The following is a 24,843-nucleotide window of genomic DNA, read 5'->3' as shown; positions in this document are numbered from 1 at the left end:
GGATTTACATGCTCTTTGGTCAGGTAAGCTCATAGTGGCCTAAGCCCCTTCGGGGGCTTCAGATCTGGGCAGGTGCATCTCTCCTGACAGATTAAAAATTCACAGTTCCTAACTGGACAATAACTGGACAAAAATTTTCTGCTAATGGTGTACACATAAAATAAATTTGCTGGAATGAAATTGGTAGAAACTGGAACACAGACACCAACACTGACTGCTACTTCTTGTGTCAGAAATGCTAAAGTAAATACTATTAAAGACCTCCTTGTACAGAAGGTAAATCACTCTCATCACTACACAACACTAACTCATCACTGACAACTATGACAAATAATTACTCAGCTCTTTAGACACACACACAGTCTCTACACTAATCACACCTCTAAAATACCATCTACTAATTTTACCTTAAAGCACTCAGCCAAGTTGCTGGAGTTGTCCTGGACTGCCCATAGAAAAAGCCTCTTAATTCCTTTCCCCAGCTCCGCATAAACTCCTGCAAGTAATTCTTTACCCAGTGCACAACTGCAGGAGAAGTGCAGCTCAGAGGCAGGTGAGGCAGGACTGTTGGGTGGCTCCTGCCACAGCCCCAGCTAATTGGAGGTGGGAAAGTAACAAGTATTGCTCAGGTGGAAATCATTACTTTCTTGACAGAGGAAATCAGGCATTATTAATAATGCTTTTTACATTAAAATAAGCCCAAACCAGTGCAACGACTGCCTACTTTGCAACTTCCCTTGTCTTGTGTATTCTTTTATAATGCCCATCAGCACACAGGGCAGGCTTGCTCCTTGTTGACACATAAGAGAGCAAAACAATCTGTGTGCTCCTATGCAAAGATGAGCTAAAGAAAACAACGAGGAGCTTCAACCCTTTCAAAAATGAGAAAGCAAGAACATTTAAATGAAGATTGCTCTTATATGTGAATAACAGTATTTCCTTAAGCAGACAGGAAGCTGACTTACCTCGGTTTTTGGAGCCAGGGCCAGATTCAGAATCACTTCACTGAAATTTCTTGGACTGAAGAACACCTCCATAGTCCTTTGCTGATGCTTCAGGAGGCTCCTTTCTATGGAGATAGGCACCTCCTTTTCAGACTGCACTGATGCTAAAACAGCTCCTTACAACCGTAAGTTGAAGTTACTAACGCATATCTTTACACATGAATAATTGCCTACGTCTATGGTTTGACAGTACACTTACTGGAATATTTGTCATGCACAAGGTGTACAAAATGAGTCAATGCAGTGCTCGTTTTTAAACCACTATCATACACACATTTTGTTAAAGAAACAAGGGCTCTCGGCCCTTCAATTACAGACAGTATCTGGTATCTAGATTGTGGCACGATGTCATCTTCTGCCTTTATCTTGTTCTTGCTTGTACAGGGTATGTTGAAGGTTACTTTAAATGTCTGAGCTATGCAGGTGGCAGTCCATCTTCAGGGCACAGTTAAAGTTTCTCTCATAACCACGGTCCTTTAAAGCTTCACTTTGGTTGCACTTGACACGCACAAGTTTGTGATGAAGGACATTCATTTGTAGAACAGAATGAACTTTATGGGTTTTACTCCATTTCAGTATTTAAGCACAGGAGAAAAAACAAACAACAAAAAAAAAAACACAGAAAAACAACACCCCTGCTCCAAGCCAGAACCCATCCTCTGTGCTTCCTGCTGTCTCTTGCAAGTGATGTAATCTGACCAGTCTTCCTATTGCCCTGCCAGTGACACCATAACCGCTGTGCATTCAAGGACTTTCAAAGACAAGACTGTAGTTGGAACTTGGGAATGTACCATTGCATCACCATCCAAAGTTGTCATCTCCTTTTTCAGTTTGGACAAAGGACGCTTTCCTCAAACCTGTTCTGGCCTCTGCCAGTTGCAGGTGCTCTCCAAGTGTTCCTCAGCAATAAGTTTGGCATGGAAAATCCCAGACATGAAACATCCAAGGCAGCGAGCCGTGGCTTTACGCTTAAGCAGAGAACGCAGAACTGAGAGAAGCTCACAGGAAGGGCATGACAACAACCATGCAGATGAGTTAATGCAACAGGAAGCTGGGCCTTGCAGTTAACATTTGTTTCCTGTACCCTCCCTCCCTCCTCCTTACTTATTTTACTGTACTGGGGCTCTGGTGATTTGAAGCCTCTTGGATTATTTGAAATTACAGGTTCAAAGGTGGCACTTCTAGAGCAAGCTGGCACAAATAGAAGGTAATGCCTCACATCACTTGCTCGTGGTGTAGTGGGTAACAGGATATTTCTTCAAGGCTTGGGACTACAGGGGGGAAAGTCGAGAGAGTAAAGGGCTCTCAGGGCCCCTGCTGGGATATGTGGCTCTTGTTTCTAAGGGTGGGGTCCTCATAACCGCTAGCACAAGATGGCGTGGAGGCTTCCAAAGGCAAGCCCTGCTGTTGGTATCCATAGTTGACATTCCCACAGGGGAAGTGACGGAGCCTAAAGAGAGGCACTTCTTTAACGCTTGCTGTTAGGGAGGATGGCTCTAATAGCAGGGAGGAGCCTGGTAGCCTGCCAGTCACTATGTTGGGCCCCACAGTACAGTTTCCTTCGTGTCCTAAGTTCTCCCTCTCAGGCATCTCTTTCTCCAGCAGAGGTTTGTTTTTGCTGGCCTGCTTCTCTGCAAACCAGGAACCATAGGTTGGATTCCAGAGGTTGGTAGGCTTGTTTCTGGAGCCTCGGCCTTTATGCAGCTCAGAAGGGGGGTTGGACTGGGCGTAGGCCATGTTGATATGTCCCCCACCCGAGGCTGCCTGCACCTTCCCAGGGACTGATGACTCCAAGGATCCTGCTTTCCCTAGAGCTTTTCCTGCAGTGATGGCTGATGGCAGGGGTGGTGGAGATGGCAAGGTTTGCTTCTCATCCTTTCTGTCTTGGTGCGAGGAAACCAACAGAGGAGGAATTGCTTCTGGATCTTCTGGGCGTATTGCTACCTTCTCTTCCTCTTCAACCGACGGGCCATATTCTACTGGCAAAGCAGTGTTGATGACATCTGGGTCCTGGAGGAGAGAGGAATGAGAATTTCTCCAAGTCTGCTGCCATAATGCATGCTTGTACTCAACTAAAAAACTGAGATATCTGACCACGTTCATGCTGTGATCAGAAAGCATCTTTCCCATCAGCTAGAAACCATATCCTGCACGTAAAGGACGCTGACAAAATAACAGTTAGCCATGAGAGGCAATGAGATATCCATAAAACTGAACTCTCTCTCTCAAAAAAAGCAACCCTAAAACTTCACACAGAAGAGGAGAGAGCACAAAAACAATTTTTTTTTTTTTTTTTTTTCCCAGCCAAATTTCCTGTGGGAATGTTGTTTTGCAAGCTGTATCATCTCAAAGTTCATAACGTTCTCAGATAATATTGAGAAAGTTTCAGTCATGAAAGCATTGCCTCCATTTAACAGGGGAAGAGTGGGAAGGCAATACTGGAAATCCACAGAGAGAGAAGTTTTGAACTATTAAGCAATTTTGAAAATTAAAAGGAAGGAAACATGGTGGTCTAGGCAACTCATAACTACTACCAGACACCAAGGCAATCTATAGATAACAGAGAAAAATATCTTCCAATCCCAGGATCCAAACTCTCGTGAAAAACTGATCAAGGCTCTCAGATATTGAGGGAAAGAAAGCTGTTTGAGGCAAATAATTGCATACTCAGGCAGGCAGCAAAACATTTTCCAAACTACTCCACTCCTTATGAACTACAAACAGTGGTTAAAACAAAAATTGGGAAAGCTCAGATTTCAAGATGGAAAACCAGACATACCCTTTTCTCTGCCGCCTAGCCATGCAATCCCACTCATAATGGCTGCCCCTATCTGCCTGAAAAGGTACTCCAAGGTACTGACCATTTCTGCTCAGTGTTGACCATGTCTTGAGAGTAAATACTGGGACGAAGCAGCTGACACAAAGCACGTGAAGTACATGCAGGTGCTGGCCTGTCTTTCACTTGTTAGTCATCTGTGCCTTCATAAGTGTAAGCAGAGCTATTTGGTCTGCTATTTCTAGAGCTGTGCAAGCCTCTGGCATCAGTCCCTCTGGACTGCTGACTGCAGAAATGCAGTGCCACCTCCTCGTCTCACACTCTGGCTTGCCAAACTGCTTGTCAACTAGAAACATCCTCACCCACCTTATGGAAGATGAACGAACACAGATACCTGAGTGCAGTACTCGATCCTTTCCAAGATTATGGCAAAGTTTGGCCTGTCTTCTGGCTGGTGCTGCCAGCACTGGGTCATAATGCGGTATCTGAAAGAGCAGAACAAGAAATCTCATAAATTGTAGATTGTGTTAGTACGTAACAGCAAGCCACTGCAGCCTAGAAACCATAAGCACACATTGCCACTCTTCTAAGAAATAGAGGGGGTCTGACATCAGGGTGAGACAACTGATAATACTGCTAACTACAGAAATGTGGCTGCCAGAGTGAAATCTGCACCCATTAGAAAAATAACTCATCCACCTGAAATCCCTTGGGGAATTCATTAAAGGCAGGGTAGGGGAACAGATAACCCATTTTTTCCTACCTGTGACCAAGCTTACACACTTGCAGTTTTATAGCTATTCTAAGACAGAATTAGTGCACCAGCTTTCAGCAAACAAGCAGTGGCCTCTACTTTTTCAGATGCCTTAATTCTTCCACGAAGAAGACAGAAAAATTAACTGCTAGAGAAGTCACTGGCACTCAAGCTCAGTGAGGCAGATCAACCACAATCAATCTAAAAAGTCATTAGCTTTTAAGAAGAGAACAGCATTCAAAACAGAAACCTGTTTGCATGAATACATCAAAGTTAGAATCTCATACACAGGGCCAGGGCAGTTTTTAGGTGGATCCATCCTTCCTCCGTTGGTTACAAATTCCAGAACCTCCTGGTTACTTTTGCTAGGGTAAGGCATGTATCCCAATGAGAATATCTCCCACAGCAATACACCAAAGGACCTGAATAGAGAAGAGATCAAAGTGAAGGATACAGGAATGACCACCATCATCACTGAGGGGGAACATCTGCGACAGGAACCCCCTCCAGAGCATTCATCTGTCTGGCTACTTGAGAATCACCATCTTGAGTGAAATTGAAGAAGAGCTATAAGCAGCAATGGAAACTCAGGCAGCAGCTCAGCTCTGTCAGAGGGGGCATCTCCATCCTCTCCTCTGCATGGGCTTGCTGAGGAGCTGTGCCCTGACCAGCAGCCCCTTCCCCTCCAGGCACAGCCTGGGCTCCCACCTCCCCACAGCCCCAGTGACCTTCCTCCTTCACCCCTGGCTTTATCTCAGCACTACAGCAGGTGAGGTGAGGCCAAGATGCATTATAAGCAGAAGTAACTGCACCAGGGACTTGATTCTTCTGGACAAGCCCTCTGCTTTCAGTTCACAAGTTCACTAAATTTCTCTCCTCATCTCGCTGCTGGAAATTCAAGAGCTCATGGTGCTACTCTGGGATAGGAGGAACGTAAAAGCTGCTGAATGTTACACCCTTCTCCCTAACTGGCAGGATGGATCCTGTTTGCAGTCTCTTATTACATGTGTACTGCTTTCATTTGGAGCTAATGCATTCCTCCCTGTAGCAAAAACACAGCACATCCAACTGCCTCAATCTTCCTTCCCCGCCTGCTTGCTGCCCCAGCAGCACCTGCCTTTGCTGACTGCCTGTTCCCTCATGTCCTACAGGATTTCTGCCCCTGAAGGACCTTGCTTGTCTAAGGGGGAAATGAACAAGAACACCTTTTTTTTTTTTTAAAAAAAAAAAAAACAAGAAACAAAACATTCACACTTTACTCAATGGATTACAACAGACAGACACACGCACATAAACACAGATGGAGCAGTAAGGGAAGCTCACCATGTGTCTGTTTTTGATGTAAATATCCCTTCCATGAAAGCCTCGGGAGGCATCCATTTGACAGGCAGCATTGCACACCCTCCCTTCCGATAGTAGCTGGCTCTGCAGAGAACAAGCAAAACAGTCAGCCAGGAATTCAAAAAAATGTCCTAAACTCAGAATTTTTATAATGAGGAATATTTAAATTATCATCTGAAGGAGGGATTAATTTAGGGAAAAGAGCACACTAGAGAAAATGCTGGAGAGACCTGTTTCTTCTCACAAAAATGATGGCAATGGGCCATGTAAGGTCTACTCTGCAATCTCCCTCACCTTAGGCCTGATCCAATGAAACTGAGTTATTCTTATCTGTGTGCATACTTGAGTGACTTGACTGTCCTTCCTGCTGTGCTTTTCAGCCCCAGCAAGACTTGCACATCATCTCACAGGTGGTGGCCTCAAGCATCCCCAGCTACCATAAACAAAGCCTTTCCCAAATGTACCCAGTTTACCAAATGTACCCAGTTTAAGCACTGCAAGAGGGATCCAAAACCCTTAGTAGGACCTAAGAGCAGCAAGGAGGATGGTCAGCTAGCAGATAGAAAAGTTGCCTCCTATGCTCCAGAGACAGGAAGTATGACAGTCTTTATGTTGTTTTTGTTTAAAATAAAGCCTAGAATCCCCAGATCCTGTGCTGGCAGCTACAGCATGTTTCTCATGCAAGCCAATATTTATGTTCATAACTAAACAGCCTGAGCACACAAAGCATACTACGAGACACTGAAACATGTGCAAACTTCAGAGACATCTCTGAAAACTCAGCACCAAAGCATTCATCTTGGCAGTCGGTTCAACTGATGTGTGAGTGTGACAGATGTTACTTTGTCCTAGCAGAGTCCCATCTGACAGTGGGCAGAGCAGAGGCTCTTTGTGAAAACGGAGATGGGGGAGGAAAAAAAAAAAAGCAGTTCTGATATGCTTGTTTTTTTTTTGAAAGTAACATTCTCTTTGCATCACCTCAGGCTGTGATACTGGCAGACCTCAAGTTAAGCAGAGCCAGGCCTGGCTTAGTAATTGCACAGAAGAATCCCCAACCAGGAAAAAAAGAAGCTGAGGCTCTGGAATAAAGAGAGCGAATGACTGACTACAGGGCTTTCCTTCCTTTGAGTCAGAGGCAAATCAATTCCTCAGCACAGCAGGATATGGTGCTGTGCTTCTGGGGTTGCTGTTTAGAAGATGAGATCTGAAACTGCTGCCCTGACTGCTTGTGGTCATTAAAGGCTTCCTGACTCTTTCTTACAAGAATAGAGTAGTTAATTCTGTGTCCTCACTTCCAGTTTTGGTGATTGCATTTTCCTAACTTTCCTCTGCACCCCTCCTTTATTTGCAGTAAATTGAGGAGATGTACTGATGACACCAAGCCAAAGGGGCAGGGGTAGTATCAAGCAGAAAGATTAAATGCAGAAACGTTGGGGACCACACAGCAGAAGGGCACATTGGTGCCATTCAGTGCAGACAGCAGCAAGGCAAGAAATTGTGGATAGAGTACAAGAGGGAGGAAAAACGCCTTCCATGGCCATCAGACTTTGTTACTGAGAAATAGACTCTCAGGGAGTGGTAAAAGTCTCCAAAGCACTCCTAAAGCATAGCGGAAGACAAAAACCAACAAAAACATTAGCGGGGATTCATTGGGGTTGAATGTCTCCACTTTCGCCTTGCTAGAATTACACAGAGCAGCACATGAGCTTGCTGTCCTTCAGAGACACTTCTTTCTCATTTTTGTGAGCTTCTGCTTGTGGATAACCTGGCTTTAGATCTGCTACCTGTATATATCCCGGGCCATGCCAAAGTCTCCAATTTTAGCCACTCTTCCAGGCCCTCGACAGGTAAGGAGGCAGTTCCTAGCAGCAATATCCCTACAAAGAAAGGCAAGAAAAGCGAGAAAAGAATCAATCATTCCATGGTTTTGCAAAGCAAAAAGAAAACAAAGAATAGTCCTTATTTTCCTGAAGTGCAGAGAACTCCCACCACCCAGAAAGTCAGTGCTCACAGGTAACTAGTGATTTCAATCTATTCCAATAGGAGGAAAAGTTCTTCTCTTAAAAGATTTCCTCCTAAAGCTTCATTTAACATCTCTTCAACAGGATGGCCTCCAGCAAGCCTCTTGTCACCCAGGAGCTATTAATTTTTCTAGGGAGTTGCAAGCAATGAGGCTGATTTCAGCAATGTATCAGTGCTGGCATCAAGCTGTCTGGGGAATGACTCATTGATCTGTTCCTAGCATGTTTGTTCAAATGTTGTCCAACAGGTATTGAACTGTCAGAGACAGGAAGAACAACAACATGCAAGAGAGCCTGCATCTGTGGATTCAGGTAAAGCTCCATCTCTGCTCAGCTGAAATAAACCCGAGACCAGAATAATACAGTTGCACCCCTTGTAACTCAGAAAAGTGAATTGCAATCTGGCTACAACAGCTTCACACAGCTCCTCGCAAAGCCACATGCTAGCACTGGGCTCTTCTGTTGTAGGTAGAGTGGCCATGCACATTCATTATGAACAACAGCAGTGCAGGATTAGTGGGAGCCAAAGAACAACTGTTGACATCTCTGCTTCCCTTGTTACTTGCTGTAGTGAAGAGTTGGAAGGAATACAAACGTGGTCACTCCAGGCCATGTTAAATGCTATGGCATTCATTTAAAATGTTCTAAAGTTAAGGTTGTAAAAAAATTAATAGAAAACGCTAAGGAAGCTGTAACACATGGGAAAACATCTTGACTTCTGCCCTTCATGGTCTGCCTTCCCATTGCCCTGCCCCCCACTACATTCCCCAGCATGTTTGCATGGCTCTACACAGTGCTATAGACAGAATTTTTGATGCTTCTCAAAAAACCCTGTTCTGCAGAAGCAGGTAGCAATAGTCACAATGTGCTGTGCTTCTAGCTGTACTTTACTTTGAGAGGGAGAAAGAGTTCCAGAGTGAGCAGGAAGACACTAAGCACAATTCTCAATGGGGAGGAGCTTTGAAGACATCTATCACATGATTGGCTACACAGCAAAGGGAAACACGAACTGGCTGCAAAAGCACTGAAAAAAAAGGGCTCAGGATCTTTGATAAAGCCACAGACCTCTGCAATTTGATCAACAGCAGCATTTCTGTCAATTGCTTCTGTTACTCTGGTTTTATCTACTTTGTTCAAAGCTATCCAGCCACTAGAGTGCAGCAGGACATAAACATATCAAACAAGGGTATTATGAGTCATTCTGGCCCCTATGTAAGTCATGACCATGCTGACACAGATGCATTCATCTACCTGTGAATGAAGTGATTCTCCTCCAGGTACTGACACCCACAAGCAATGTCATGAGCCACGTGGAGCAAGTCCAGCATGGAGAGGGAAGAAAGCTGATTCTACCAAAAGACAAAAGGAGAAAGTGAGTTAAAGAACACAGCATGATTCGTGACTGACAGAACACTGAGAACTGTCCATCCAGTATGCACAACGTAGCTCACACATTAATATACAGAAGGATTAAAAAGAAAAAAAATCGCACAAGGGAGAGTTCATATCCATGAACTACGGAAAGACAGAATCAGAACAGCTGGATCTGACTTTCTAGCTCCATTCAGAAATCCCCTGTAAGAATCTCTCACTGTTTTGCATGACACAAATGGATTTCCCCCAGTTCTCGTGGGAGACATTTCTGAATTTTTAGAATATTTTCATTTGAGGAGATACGTAGCCTGGAGACCTGACGCTCCATCAATTACTTTATATTATTTCTTGCTCTTCTCTGCAGTCACCTTGAACAATGAGAATGACATTTTGTGTAATGGCATGAGTCACATTTGCTCTTTTCCTCCTCCACATCTGTGTAGGTTTTATTTTGCCCCTCAGAGCACTGACACAGGTTTGCTTAGCCAATGGCTACAGAAGATGAGAGCTGCCAACTCCTTTCTTCAGCCTCTCTGATGAGGTCTACAGCCTTAGCCAGCAGAAGCCAGATGCCTTTGTGAAAAGGGCAGGCTGAGCAAAAGCTCCTGCTTGTGGGCCTCTGAAACCAAAATGAGGCGTGAATTAGTGATCCTGCACTAGTCCTGCAGGAGAGGAGGAAATTACTTCTGCTGATGACAGGGCTGACGCCAAACAACTAGGTGGCAGCGACTGCTTATTCCACAGCAGCCATTTGCTGGGTAAGCATTTACCTGCAGCCTTAGCTAAGCAATGCTATCCCACTCTCCAGTTCTCCCTGCTGACACCTACTACCCACCCAGTGCCCAAAAAGCACACCTGTGCATGAGTTTTTCCTCTCATGGCACACCAACCAGCACAGTGTCCAGTGATGGGAACTGCAGCCTGTGCCAACCTGTCTGTTGTAATGAAACACTGCCCAGACTGCTGTGATGCTCTGTCAGCCTTATCACTGGCTCTAAAGCACCACTGAGTGGAACTGAAAATAAGTCTACCCTTTGCTGCCAGTAAATATTGGACATTGTCTAAACCTAAACAAGCCCTCACATCTTCTTAAGAGGTTAGGAAAGCCCTAGCCTCCATACTTGACTAATGCAATGATGGAAATAGGTTTTGTTCACACAGAGTATATTTTTTCAATGTGGTTTTATAAAACAAAATAATTTGTGACTACCTATCACCTGCCTGCATTTTATTTATTCACTACATTGCATATATATTTGTTACATTTTTTAAAAGCCTTGACCGAGTCTCCCTCTGAACCTTTTGTTTTGTAGAGTAACCATTTCCTAAAGGCATTAAAACCTTTCCTCCTGCCTGCAACAACATTTGTGGGCAGGGGGAATTCATCTTTTTCATCTCTCCAAGTTAAAGTGACTCACCAGCTAGGAGACGAGAAGACAGCTACAGGAAGAGGATTGCAGCTGCCCCTTTTCCCCACATATCAGGGCACAATCCATGGGAATTGAATATTTCAGCCAACCCATTCTCTTAACTTTTGAGCAAGGCTCAAAATCTTGTTGCAAGAACCGAGTAAAAAGCCCCATTCTTTACTGTGCAATTGACTGCAGACCTGAGCTATAGTGCAAGTCAGTACAATGAAGCCACAACAAGCTAAATTGAATAATATAGATTTTCTCCCACCCCACCCCTCACCCCCCCACACTCCTTGGATGAATTTCTTCCACCTTTTATTTGGCTAAATGCAATCCTAAAACAGATGTGACTGCCCAGCCAAGGACACTTTAGCCATGCAATTTGTTTGAGGAATGGATGGTTTGGGTTCATTTTGCAGGGGAAGGAGCCTTGAGACTCTAAAGAATTCACTTCACAGCTGTTCACAGCTTTTGCTCCCCAGATGAATGAATGATGCCAGCTGCCAAGCACCACTGCTCAGAGCAGCAGGCATGCTAGAAGCACTAATGTGACACCTCCCTGGGTGAGGCTGGAGCTTGCTAAAGGGGAATGAAACTGTGTGTTGTTCAGTGTAATCACGGCTCTGTGCAACAGGCTGCAGAACGCACAGGGAAAGTAAAGGTAAAAGAAAGTAAAGCAGCTGGAAAATACAAAACTGAGTAAAGTAAGGAGAAATGATGCAAGTAAGGAGAGTAATGCAAAGATGAAGCTCAGTAAGCACTGCACCTTTGCTACTGAATCAGCCAGCTGGGTCTTGTGTGTTCAGTTAATCCCTGTTGGAAGCATAGCTCATCGAAACCTGTTGACTGTACTGTTCTCCCTTTCCCTCTGTTCCCCCTTTTCCAGAAAAACTGAACCCCACTTTCCTGTGCCTAATCTCTGCCTGTCCAGAATCAGCAAAAGGAAGAACAAAGGAGCTCAGGGCTCATTCAGATTAGAGCACAGATACAACCAGCAGTACAGAGCCACACTCAAACGTGATATATGTGGGGTATGAAACCTTCTTTGGCTTTTTGGCAGAAAGCTTGCTTTCTGAGGTATTTCTTGCGATAAGACTCTAGGAAATGAGAGCTGGGTGTTGCCATGTGGCAATCAACATCACTGTGTGGACAATTTTACAGTTGAAAGCATTTCTTTGGAGCTGTTTACCTTCAGAAGATAGTGCTCAGGACTGTTTAATGGTGGAAGATCTATCCTGTGACCAAATAACTCCTGTTTACTATGGGAGACTGGGGGATGATGCCATTGTATCCTGTGAAGGCAAGATACAAATTGGTGCCTCCCTGCTCCCTCTTATCTGCTGGCAAGGCCAGGGAGATAGGAACAAAGCAGCTTCTGCTCTGAGATCCCAAAGCCAGAAGCTGCCACTCCAAGAGCAGCTGACTCGACCACCTTGGGTTTGAGCTGTCACTCCAAAGACAGCTGACTCAACCACTTTGAAACCATTGAAAAGGGGCCATCATGGCCCTGGTCACTGTTATGGTTGTTGTTGTCAACAGAACAACAATGCCTGACAACCCACCACTACTGAAGATCAATGACTGAACTACCAACCACGCTGGATCCATGGTGGTGACTATCTCTCTCTTGCTTCCTATAAAGACTCCTTGCTTCTTCTTTCCTATCTTTTCTATCACCCTCCTTCCCCATTACCCTAATTTATAATAGTGTCCATCCTCCCCTTCCCCATCTCCTTAAGATCTGCAATAAACTGGTCAGACCAACATTTGAACCATTGTTTCTTAATCTCACACCAGGTATATAGATGTTAAAAGAACCTCATTTCCCTCCTATAAATTGGAGCAAAACATGTACATGTACACCCCAAACATAAGGGGTGTACAAGCTCTGGAAACAAGGCTGTGTCACCTGGGAAGAGTACAGGAACGCCGTCCGGACTTGCAGACGTGGGATCAGGGAAGCCAAGTGTCACGGATTTGACCAGATCAATCTATGTCCGTGACAGGGGACATAGTTCTGAATGTTCCAACACAGGGTTGGAACTACACGATCCTTGGGGTCCCTTCCAACCCGGGTGATTCTGTGTGATTCTGTATGTAGTACATGGGTACTATCACACTTCAAGTACATGCAGAAGGTAAACATGCTTCCACAGCTGGATACCATACATCACAGTGAATAACACCCTGCACACAGCCCATCTGTCATCAGCAAGTCTCCTAGCCTGCCTGTTTTTGAGTCAGCAGAGAAGCACATGTATCACAGGTGATTTCACAGCACTCAGAGTTGCTCAGGAGCTGCCCGGGCAGCCAGACAGCAAATTACCCTGTTATTCACCCCAAGTCAATATCAGATAAACTCAAAGAGATTGAGAAAGACAAGGAGAGAAGAGGAAAGGAAGGAGAGACAGGAGAAGCAGCCAATAGTAAGGACGTAATGTATGCTGCTGCCTAGAGCAAGTCCTCTGCCTCTTCTGACATTAGCTTTCACAGGTACAGCACAGACCTACCACTGACAGAAATGAAAGCCCAGACAGGCAAGGAGGAACTCATGGCTGGAGTAGGTGTGGACAGAAAGAAACCCCTCAGATGCAAAGGCTCCCGTGGCTACATCCTATAATGAACCTATAGGTTCATTTTACTGCAAGTAGGTCAAAATTCCTGCTGCTCAGGACTAATGGTCTTGGTGCTTCCTCACAAGGCCCTGATCATTGCTGAGTTGGCTTCTCTTAAAGAGCAAAAAAGAGGATTCCATTACAAAGTGATGGATGCCCTTGCCTTACGTCTATGCAAGAAAATAATGCCTGGAAGAGAAAACAACAGCTCCCAAGCCACAAAATGGAAAAGAAAATAAATTGCAGAAAGCCACAGACATTTGCAGTCTGTGCTGCCACTTTATACCGACAGCACACTCTGTGCTGGCAGTTTTGAAAAGCACACCTACCAGGCAGCACACTTTGGCCCATGCCATTTCGACCTGCACCAGCTGAAAGCAGAGTCCACATTGCAATACACGAATTTCCCCATTCACCTGCCACTAAGTCCATCTGCACGAGCTGACAAGAGAACCCTCTAAGTGCAACAGAAATCCAGCCTCTCTTCATAAAGACTGCTTGCTCAGACTCAGACATCTAGCACCTTGAATTTCTGTGTTTAACTTTTTTACTCAAGCAGAAATCACTTTACTGCACCCTCTCCAAGACTGCAGTGGTTTTGGGCAACACATACCATTTTATATGCCTGAAAACTAGACTGTGAGGGAAAAAAAAAATTAAGTTTATCTCTTTCCAGATGCATCAACGAAGACTCTTACTTAAATCTGTCAGAGCCAGTGTATATCTTTTTGTGCTGATAAAATCAAGCATTTTTTCCTCTGTCAAATAAATGTAGAGACAAAGAATGAAGCTGGGCCCTGGCACTAAGCTTCAAGTGGGTGCCTTTCTAATCCAGTTGCTTTGAGCAAACTTTATTCTTCTGAAGTACGGATTCTTCTCTAGAAGTCACAACACATTTCTCATGCATTTCAGTCTCCCTTTTCACATTGATGCTGATTTCAGGGAAAATCTTTAAAATGCTGGACTAGCTATTAATTCAACAGCTCCAGGCTAGATAATCTACTTGCCTATGCAAAACTTTTGACAGATATCCACAGAAATGCACTTGATTGACAGTTTAAACATCAGCTTTATCATTACTTGTTCAACATATTTCTGTTTCATTAGATAGGATCTGCGGCGTTATATAGCAAAGTCCATCCATAAGGCTCCTCTGCATAACCCCAGCAACATTTATTGCATATACATTTCTGTCCTGACCTCAAGAGTGGCTTTCTGGCAACAGAAAGCTCTGACTCTAAAGCGCTGGAAAATGGTAGCTGCATGGATCAGCCCTTCTATGGTTACACATTCGCCTTGTGGCAGCAGCTTACTAAATACAATTCAATTTTCTATTTTCTTACCGGTCTGGGCCGTGTCTCCCTCAGGAATGATTTCAGGTCACCTCCAGCCATGAGCTCTAGCAAGATGAAACGGGGCAGCGCCTGCAAGCTCACTCCGATACAACGCACAATATTCTGGTGATTAAACTTGCTGTGGAGAGAGGGAGGCTCAATAATGGATTAGATTTGATCCAAAAAAGCATGATTATAGGAAAGAATCACAATGTTTTGCTGTGGGGAACGTGCCTGACTTTTTTTTCCCCCCCCTTCAAAATAAGTAACAAATCTTAAAGTCAGGGGAACTAGATTAAGCCAAAATACTCCCCTTGCACTCTGCACAGTGCAGCAACAGAGGGTGGAGGTTGGGAAGGAATGGCTTTTAGCTGCTTTTCAGTTTCCTTATATTCTGTGTCCCCTTCGTGCAACAGCAAGACTTGTGGGTCACATGAAGCACTGAATGCCTGTTAAGAGCATGTCTGCTCCTATTTTCTTGTGTCCCAGGGCACAAGTTGGGCTAGGGCAGAGTTGTTCCAAATAACATGCTGACACAGGGATCAGCTTACATAGAGGCATATTCCTCAAGGCCAAGTCTCTAGTACTTCTTTATTTCTCCAGGCCTTAATGTGATGGGGAACTACCTCCTTGGATGGATTCCAGGACTCAGTCTCTGACAGGTGATGTGACAACAGCATTGGGTTAATGACATCTGTTCATTCGGAACATTTTTGCTTACAGTGCTGTTCTACACAAATCCTTGTTCATCTTATTCATACACACCTAATAATGAGAGCTTCCATGAGGAAGTCCAGCTCATCTTGCTCTGAACACACTTCAGGCAACGTCTGGAAAAGAAAGAACAGGTTGATAAGGAGAAGACATTTTAAACTGAGAGATGTCCAACATCTGACACAATGAAAAGCACTAATGACTGCAGCCATCCTTGTTTCTCTTGAAAGAGCCCTTGTTCTAATAATAGCTAGACCATTATAAAAATAGACTGTGAAGCTTGGTGAGAGATACAGATCAGGACACATAAAAACCACTATCATCCTCCTCCTGGTAAAGGAAGCATCCCAGAGCACACAGGGAACAGTGCTAACATACGAGACTCCACTGTGTACAGAAGGAGGAATGAGACCTTAGCTCCTGAGCTCACAGACAGGGCAATACCATTACCTCCCATCAGAACTATTTAAGACTTAGCTGCTACGTAACCTCTAGGAGAAAACAAGGTAGGCAAGCTGCTGAAGGCCTGAAGAACCCTACCAGACTCCCTTAAGATTTGCCTATGCACTCAGTGCATGTTCATCCCGTAATGGAGTGGTGAGAACCATGGAAATCCACCTCCCACCTACAGGCTTTTTGATGTAGCTGCTCCTAGCTACATGAAGACTTCTGTCCCTCTGACTCAAAGGCTTTGAATAGATTACCACACCAGGAGTAGCATGCACAGGATGGACAGAGGGCTTATTTCTCATTCTTGCTGAATACTACAGCTTTACGGGAAATGTTTGTCTATTCACTGCTTATAAACAATTTCTTTTAAGTCTTACAAGCCCATGTGTGACAAGCTGTACCACTGTGATGAATGGAAGTGCTGCAATAGAACAGCAACCTTTCTACACAAATCCTATGGTAATGCTTAATTCATCTCTATTTTTATAATGCATTGGGACTCCTGGGTGAAAAGTGCATGAAACCATCATGATAACTCATACGCTGTCACTTACTTTCACAGCCACCTGCAAGGGAGTGGGGTCGCTGGGGATCCCTGCCACCTGACCTTCATATACCTCACCAAAGGCTCCGTGGCCCAAACCCCTGGACAGACCAGAGAAGACAAGAAGGTTTTACTCCAGAGAACATACATTATAACACTGTGGTCACAGCTCACAGAACGGGCTCACAATTTTCATGGCAGTGGAACAGGGAGATCTGGATGTTGGCACTACGCAGCAAACCGAACCTTTGTATAATTGATCCTGGACCTAAAATGTATGCGATTGGTAGAGAAAGCAATCCTCAGAAGTGAACTGCTCCAGCAAAATCAAACTGCTGGTACTACAAAGTGTAATGGACGGCATTTTCTACTGCTTTGGTGCCAGTGCTCTAGTGGGTGGGTTCTCCAAAGCAGGTCAAAAAAGATGTCTCTAAGCCTCAGTGTTTCTACACCCTAATTAATAGTTCCCATGTTTATGCTCTGTCAGTGGAGGAAATACTGAACAAGAAACTAGGAAGCACAGTGACTCTCAGAGGACCTACATTTCACAAACTAATGATATTTTCCTGGTTTGTTCTGTGACTAGGTAAATACCTCAGCAAGAAAATGGTGATAACAGTGTTTTGTAAAGTGCTTGGCTCTACGAATTCATGCTGAGAATTGTAACAAGCGCTGATTATGAAGCTTATGTTTTTATGTTGAATAAGGTGGATAAAGGAAAAAAAAATTAAAATAATCACACACCACATCCTGTCCTGTGTCCTTGTGATACAGATTTTAGATACCTGCCTATTCAGTCTTTGCTCACTGAGTACTAAGCCAACTGGTGCTACAACAATACCACATGGGTGACACCTCCTAACAACACAATGAACTCTTAGGGAATGAGACTACATCCCAGATCCTGGGACCCTCTTAACACTGCATGAGTTGTATGTTGGGCAGCATAAACTTGAGACTCCCAGAGACATTCCTGCACCTCAGTCTGGGTTAAGACGTGCTCACTTCCACAACAAGCACTATCCCAGTAGTGCCAGGTCTGGCCTCAGAGCTGCACCGAGTGTCTATCCTCTGTTTTTGCGTGGGCAATATACACTGTTGAGAGCAGTCTCAGCAGTGAAACCACAGTGAGGACTGCCTGTAACACAACCACTTCTTTAATAACATTTTGTAGGCATCGGCTCTGCTGTGCCTGACCAACTTTTTACAGATTACAAGTCTACTGCTCATAATTCACTTTCCTGTCTGATAGCCCAACATCCCTGCCCCTATCAATTCCCAGCTGCATCCTCTGCTCTCTGCAGTTTGCCACACTTTCAGATGTCCTTTCAGAGCCCAAGTGACAAAGGCAGCAGCAGCAGCACAGGGTACACTAGAAACTTCCAGATGCAGTCCAGCAAGATACATAGGCAAAGAGAAAACGTGGTAACAACACAATGAAGCTACAGTGCACTGCAGACTGCATGCACAGCTTTATCAGTATCTACATCTTCCAAGCTCTCCTGATTCATCTTGGGATTTCTGTATAAAGCTACATGGTAGCAGAGTGATGCCACATGAATGTGGATCACAGAGAAGGCAAAGATGAATTTACCGGATGAGGGAGATGTTTTTGCGAGGCACCTCTTTGAGGTCACTAATGGAGGTGGTCTTTCCTGCAAAGCAGTAGTTGGGATTGTAGTCTGTCATAATAGTGGAGGTACGCAGTTTGCTCAGCTTATATTCTGGGCTCTGTAACTCCATCTGCATGGCTTGTAGCTCCTGGTGCTTCCGACGATACACTAAATATAGAGAACATGGTAAACCAGCAATGCAGATTGCCTCTGAGAGACGAGGGCAGCCATGCAGTATCTCTCATTGGAATAAGATGCAGGGTCAAATTCCAGTGAATCAAAACAGACAGTGATACTGTCGTATTTCTGCACGTCAAGTAATTACAGATAGAAAATGGAATCTGAAGTTATCCAGGAACCTTCGACTTACGTACCTTATGAAGAATCCAGCTTGCTCATTAACTGCTTGGAAAACGCAAAATGAATTTCACTTGCAGAAATCTCTGATTTCACAAGCCTGACGTTTTTGTTTTGCCCTGTTTAGTTTAGCTGGACTTTCCAATTATGAATCCAGATTCAAACCTGAGGGAGTCTGGCTACAGTCAACTTTCCTAAATCATAGAAAAGTGACTAAGAGCCTGAAATAAATTACTACATTACATTGTTCCAAATGGATAGACTAAACGTTTACTTCAGAATAAAACATTGCATATAAAATAAATCTGTTTTGCAAAACTTCCTGTTTCTAAACAACAGAGTTGGACTAAATTTGAAATCAGCTTATAATAGTTTTATATCACTTGAACCACTTCACCGGTACCTTTGAAATCTTACTGGAAATCACACCTTGGAAAAAAAAAAAAAAAAGACATCCTGTGGATATTCCTTGGAATAGGAATTGATATTGCATATACTTTTTTTCAAAGCAAGATGCCCATCTTGTACAGATTAAATCAGTATTACCTTTACCTTGATTTCTTTGGGAGCTGGAGTGGGCCCAAACACTATGACTATAAAAACTACTGCATCCACTCCAACACATGTTCCTCAGAGGAAGAATTTAAAAAGCATAAACACTCACTGGCAAAGGCAGATGGATGTAACGACCTATCCACAAGTCCTCCCTGTCCTCCATTTTCCTCCTCATTGCTTTTGCTTTGATCTTTTTAAAATTGCTGCTCTTTGCTGAGATGAAAATGATAGTCTGGTTGGACAGATACCGGATTATTCTTCCACACTCTGAGATATAATTAGTAATTTTTAAAGGGGCCCTGTCAGGCCAGAAAGCACATGTACAGGACCGTGTGTGTGCAACTGATAATTTTCAAAACTCTTAAAACTGCAACAGCTGTGCAAATCTAATTTACCAGTTGCCATTTGCTACTCTGGGTACGTCACTGCCCTCCTCTCAATTCTACACAGTGTGGACAAAGAAAGGTGGCAGAGCTGTGGTTTGAAGCACTGATTTTCCCTGATTCGGATCTGTTCTGCTTGTAACCAAATGCAAGAAAAGCCTTGTTTAAAATAAGAAAATGAAAGGGTGAAAAATACCTTTTCAAATTTCAAATAAAGATGCCAAGAACATCCACACTCTACAAATTAGCAGGCTGTATAACGTGAACTTTGTGAGAATTTCAAGCTTAAACGTCATACATTAAGGAGCTAAATCTGTATGTAGGCACACAAATAAAGAGGTTTGCTTTTAGATGTTAAGAACCAGCAGCTCTCACAAAAACAGTGACAGCTCTGTTCTGGCAACTTTACACCACAGCACAAACAATAAAATCTCTTCAAATATGCACTCAGTAACTGGAACTCCTCAAATTGGTCAATGTGGTTAGAAACAACTAAAGAAATCCCAAGGTAAAGAGTGTGCGTGGGAAGGTACCGTGCAATACAGCAGCAGCTAAAAACTGCATCTCCCAGGGCCCGATTATTCTCGGCTCAGATCCAGCCATCACAAGGCAAATATCATTTGCAGAAAAACACTCACCTATCATGATTCCTGAAAAAGCCAAAATTAAGGCAGCAACCAATGCTGAGGTCACTACTGACAAAACCAAGGAGAGAGGGAGATGAACTGTTGGCTCAGCTGCAATGGAGACAAGAGGAAAAGAAATTACATTTGACACAATCTTCCAGCAGACACTTTTTTTCTGCAGCTAGGTTTTTCTGCTCTTCCTTCCGTTTACTTATCTGCTGCTCCTACAGCATAGGAGCAACATCTGACATGATCAATGATCTCAGGATCGATAAACTCAAATATCTCTTTGTTTTACTTTTCTCAATTAACACCAAGCCATTAAAACAGATGGTTTGCTATCAAGGAATTAACACGTGCACTCCTCGTGTATGAAAACAAGACCATAAAAGCTGGGGGTAGGAGGCTGGGGAGATGGAAAGAACATTAAATAGCCTGGTCTAGAGTGCTGCTATCAATGCCAAATCAGAGCAGAAGAAGGACTGCAATATATCATCTCCTAAATGCATCTAGTCCAGGCACACAAAACTGATAACATATGCACTACAGAGTATTCCCCAGCTGCACTCTTGCTTGGATCATTCAATGACCATCTATTAAGGTTTACTTCACCCTGCAAAATGACCGTGCTTTTACTCACTTTACAGGTGCCTGTGGTAAAAATACAGAGAGCAGGATCCCCAAAGCCTGGAGTCACTTGCTATACTGCTGGGCAAGAATATGAAATAAAAGCTTGTAATGGAGTTCTGAGCATTCGGTTTCTGTAGTAAGGCAAGTATAGGTACTGTCTTTTGTTTTCCTCAGAGATCCCTCATGCAGAATTTTTTACAGATCCTGCACATACACCTTGTGTCCAAATCCACAGGAATTGCACTCCCCTTCACTTGTACAGTACCTCAGGGTTCTTCAGAGAAATAACCTGGAAATTTAGCAGAAAGACTCCTTTTCTGAGAAAACTTTCATGATTTCAAAGCAAAAAATGACTGTTGTTGCAACCAGATCTGCTACCCTTTGCCTCTTGTGTATAAAATTTGGCTCACAATGCTCAGTGCCCAGTATGCCATTGATATATTATAAAGCAAACCAGAGATGCTGCTCTTTGCACCATATCTCTGCACTGATGTGCCTGTGCTCTAGCAAAATAACTGTACAGCCAATACCAGCAGAAAATAAGATAGATAACATACAACAGAAGCCACTTTTAAGAGAGAGACAAGATAAGATTTCCAGATGCTTTTACAGTCCAAACTACAGATTTTGACCATGTGTTTTCTCTGTTACATGTTACCAGCCTATCATCTACTTACCTATGCAAGACACACCATCCTCAGCCAAGTCTGTGCCTGGCTCACAAAAGCAAATGACTTTCTGAGTCTCAAGATCAACACGGCACTCGTCCATCTCACAGTGACTGCAGTTAAGGTGCAGCCTAATATCCACCTCTCCATGCCCCTCTGTCACTAGGGAACGGATGAAAGAAGCAACGTTAAATACTGGAAAGATCATTCATCTCATTCCCTCGGGCACTGACAGAAAGGGAGGCATTGTGGTCACAGCTGCTGGCTGTGGCAGAAGCAGCCCCATCTAAGAAACTATTCTCTGCACCTTCCATGGCTGCTATCCTTTTCTCACATAGAAAATAACGTCCAACTACATTAACCAGCTGAGGTGCTCTGGCTCTCTTTCAGCAGGCAGTTCAACCAGGGTAGCAAACCCAATCTTCCAGCAGGCAGTGAGGCTCACTCTTTCTTAGCCTTTACTCTTTTTGAGTTCAAACCATGCAGTATTTTCAAATTTTTTTGGCTGAATCTAACAGTTCAGAATCCATTTGCATTTGAAAACACTTCTGGCTGCTCCTAAGCAAACTTTTTCTGCTCACGTAGATATTCCCATATTTTCTAAATACAATGAAAACACCCAGTGACATCTGGGCAAACACAGGCCTAGAGATAGCTGGAGTAGCAGTATTTCTGGGAAGCGTTCATACTCAACTGGGTTGGCTAAGCAACCTTTCTCCCTCTCGTTCAGAATGACGATAAAATGTATCCAAAGCTTTCTGACGGGTCTTACGGATGCAAACTAGTCTTAACATGAAAGAAAACCACTAGAGGAGACTGCAGACCAACATGAGTACCTTTAAGTGCTGGAGTGTATAAAGTACCAATGGGATTAATAAAGGACACACCATCCTCCCCATCCATCTCTGGGTCATTGTCCTCTGCAGCATTGCCACCTATGTCAAACCAGAAGTTACCTTAACAGTCCGAGGCTCATTAGCACTAAAATACAGATAAGCATCACAACATGCGTGGCTTCGGTGTGTTTAGGGAGACATCCAAATGAGAAAAGAGAATACATCAAAGTATTTAAAATATAGGAATTACCTAGTGAGTTGTGGTATGTAACACTAGTCTTTCGGGTCTAGAACTTCAATTTATAGCAGCAGATTATTACAATCTTAGCTCTGTTTTAGGCAAGCTGTTGTAAACTAAGGTACAAATTTCATCTTTAACCATTTGGATGCTGTGAAAACACATAAGCCCTTCTCAGCTTCAGTGTGGCCAAGAGACTGGAAAACACCAGTGCTCAGTTCAGTATCCTTGCTGATCGAGGTATGCGTCAGCAGAGGGAAACGAGTGATCTGATAATCCTTCTTCTCCTTTGCACCCTGAAAACAGGGTGGTCCACCAGGAATGGGGACTGGAGGAGTTTACTCTTCAATTGCTCATTTGTGCTTGGGCATATGAAACATACTAGGAGCAAAGTATGAGCAATCCATGGAACAAGTCAGAAGCATAGCACAGTCCATGTATTTTGTACAAGCATGCAAAGATCCCCCCACCCCCTACAAAAATGGCTTTTCTTCTTTAACCGCCTTTAGTACAAAGCAAAATTATATCATGTGAGGCATTCTGTTGGGAAAAGAAGCATTACACAGAAACATTGGTACAAAACATGCACTCATTTAGACTCATTACTTCCTCTCAGAATTTCAAGTGTATCATGGACTTGATTTAAGCTGTGGAGAACCAGGGGTTAAGAAGTCCACCACAGTGCAGATGGCTGAAGAAACTATGAGGCCCAGGAGATTAAGGATTAGTAGAGATCTTGAATCTGGTCCACACCAGTTATAATCAACATAATGCCATCTGACAGCTGTCCTGAGACGCACATGAAATTAGTTCCTTGTTGCCTGAAGTCAACACCACCATCATTATTAAGAGGGGTCCTGGCTAGCAGCCTGAGCACAGGAACCATGGAGCAGTGGAGCTGCTCTGCCCCCAGAGACCACCTGTATAGGACTGAGGCCCTCCCATAGCAGGGCAGGGTGGAAGCAGCTGCACCCTTCACCCAGCATCAAATCTGGCATCCAGTCTCCAAAGTACTCAAAATACTGGAGCTGGCAGTGGAGCACACAGCCTACGGCTCCTGCTTTAGCATTACAACCCAAAAATGGATGGCTCAAGAATCACAGAAGGATCTTGATGGCACATTTTCTAGACTGCAAAGCCAGGATTGGAGCTGAAGGACTGACATCTGGCTATGCTCTAAGAGTAAATGCCATACGTTCATCTAGTGCTAAAAAGGCAACACACAAACATACTATTACGTAACAGTCAAATATGCTAGCTACAGGAGAATTATCTATCAGCCTTTTGCTGACCATTAGCACTAAAGGAGGGGAAGGGACACCTTGAACACGAAGCCACTTTACCTATATATCCTCCGCCTCCTCCACCTGAGGAGCACCCCCCTCCACCCCCTCCGAAACCCCCTCTTGTCTCCCACCCCCACTTCTTCATGGCCTGGGGGCAGGATCTTCCTCCAGTAGCACCTTCCAGCAAGGATTTTCCTGACCACAGGAAGGAAGTGTTATCATTCCAGCCACCTCCACCACCTGTGGTTAACAGAAGAGAAAAAGCATAGGCAAAGGTCATTTTCTTTTTTTGTAAAAAACAAACACCTTAGGGATCCACTGAATGAGCACTCACTCAAAGCATCTCAGCTGAAAGAACAAATTTCATTCTGTGGTTAGAAGAGGTGTCCTTTCTAACCAGTCCTACAGTGACCTTACGTTAGGGCTTTGATCATGTTAACCACCTGCACTTCTTTTTGCCTATCATATGAGGACTAGTATTTCCAGTGGAAAATGTCAAAAGATATCCCTACCTACTCTCCAAGCACGTGCTTCTAAGCTTACAGAGTGTTCTCTTCCTCTTTGCATAAAACAGAATGTTGTTTCTAATGTGGAACAAAAGGAATTCAGTGGAAGAGATGCAAAAACATGTCCCACTCTGCTCTAAAAACATAGTCACCTGTGATTCAATTTCAACTTCGTAGATTGCTCAATACAAGGTCTCTTCACAGAGACTCCTAGCTAGCACACAATTATTCTCCTTTCACATAAGCCAAAGAAACTATGAGTATATCTACAATAATGCAAAGAGCTGTATGGTCTTATCATCATAGCAAACTCCCTCAACAATCATGACTTAGCAGAATGTTGTCAGAGTTAGGGTAGTATGATTAGGTTGCAGTTGGACTTGACGATCTTTAAGGTCTTTTTCATAGAATCATAGAATTGCTGAGGTTGAATTCCATGATCAAAATAACAAACTTTGCTTATCAGAGATCCAACACTATTTAACCAGCACTCCACCGTTTCCGATATCCTTATTTAGGCCAAGTATCCTGCACTGTGGGTACATCCTACACATCTGTTGTACTTCCAGGCTCCTCTGAATGTTTTCAGAAGCTTCACTTCACCTCCACAGAATCTGGGTGAATCAAATACTCACAATGGTTTTCTTAAAAAGAATAAATTTTTCTTACCTGCAGCTCCTGAATTTCCATTCAGCCCTGGAACAGAGGAATCATTCTCCAGCCTTTCTGGATGAAATGTGTCTGTTTTGGCTCTGTAGGCCCTGCCACCACCTCCTGCTGCAATTATCAAGGGGACTGGTTCTCCA

The 24,843-nt window shown here is 43.8% G+C and overlaps 1 protein-coding gene across 1 annotated transcript; it reads right to left on the bottom strand.

Moving 5' to 3' along the window:
- Positions 1-443: 443 nt before the first annotated feature.
- On the bottom strand, positions 444-24,843 carry ALK (ALK receptor tyrosine kinase). Its single transcript, XM_042862230.1, has 15 exons — positions 24,707-24,843; positions 23,663-23,771; positions 22,008-22,106; positions 21,181-21,333; positions 19,886-19,984; positions 17,934-18,120; positions 16,350-16,440; positions 15,397-15,461; positions 14,641-14,770; positions 9,148-9,245; positions 7,660-7,752; positions 5,858-5,959; positions 4,822-4,956; positions 4,175-4,265; positions 444-3,014 (listed from the first exon to the last, which is right to left on the bottom strand). The coding sequence occupies exons 3-15, from the start codon at positions 22,072-22,074 to the stop codon at positions 2,310-2,312; spliced, it is 2,016 nt and encodes a 671-aa protein (XP_042718164.1). The 5' UTR covers positions 22,075-22,106; positions 23,663-23,771; positions 24,707-24,843; the 3' UTR covers positions 444-2,309.

Source organism: Lagopus leucura, unplaced genomic scaffold, assembly GCF_019238085.1.
Source record: "Lagopus leucura isolate 7727_CA_CO unplaced genomic scaffold, USGS_WTPT01 Super-Scaffold_73, whole genome shotgun sequence".
Classification (NCBI taxonomy): domain Eukaryota; kingdom Metazoa; phylum Chordata; class Aves; order Galliformes; family Phasianidae; genus Lagopus; species Lagopus leucura.
The sequence above is the reverse complement of the archived record's forward strand: the minus strand, read 5'-3'. Positions and strand labels throughout refer to the sequence as shown.

What these genes read in the sequence shown, in the direction of transcription:
- ALK (XM_042862230.1), bottom strand. Translation starts at nt 22,074, where the DNA reads ATGGATGGGGAGGATGGTGTGTCCTTTATTAATCCCATTGGTACTTTA. An exon ending in GGATGGTGTGTCTTGCATAG is followed by an intron (nt 19,985 to 21,180) that starts GTAAGTAGATGA and finishes TCTCCATTGCAG; the next exon opens with CTGAGCCAACAGTTCATCTC. An exon ending in GGGAGACACGGCCCAGACCG is followed by an intron (nt 9,246 to 14,640) that starts GTAAGAAAATAG and finishes GTCTTTTGGTAG; the next exon opens with AATCAGCTTTCTTCCCTCTC.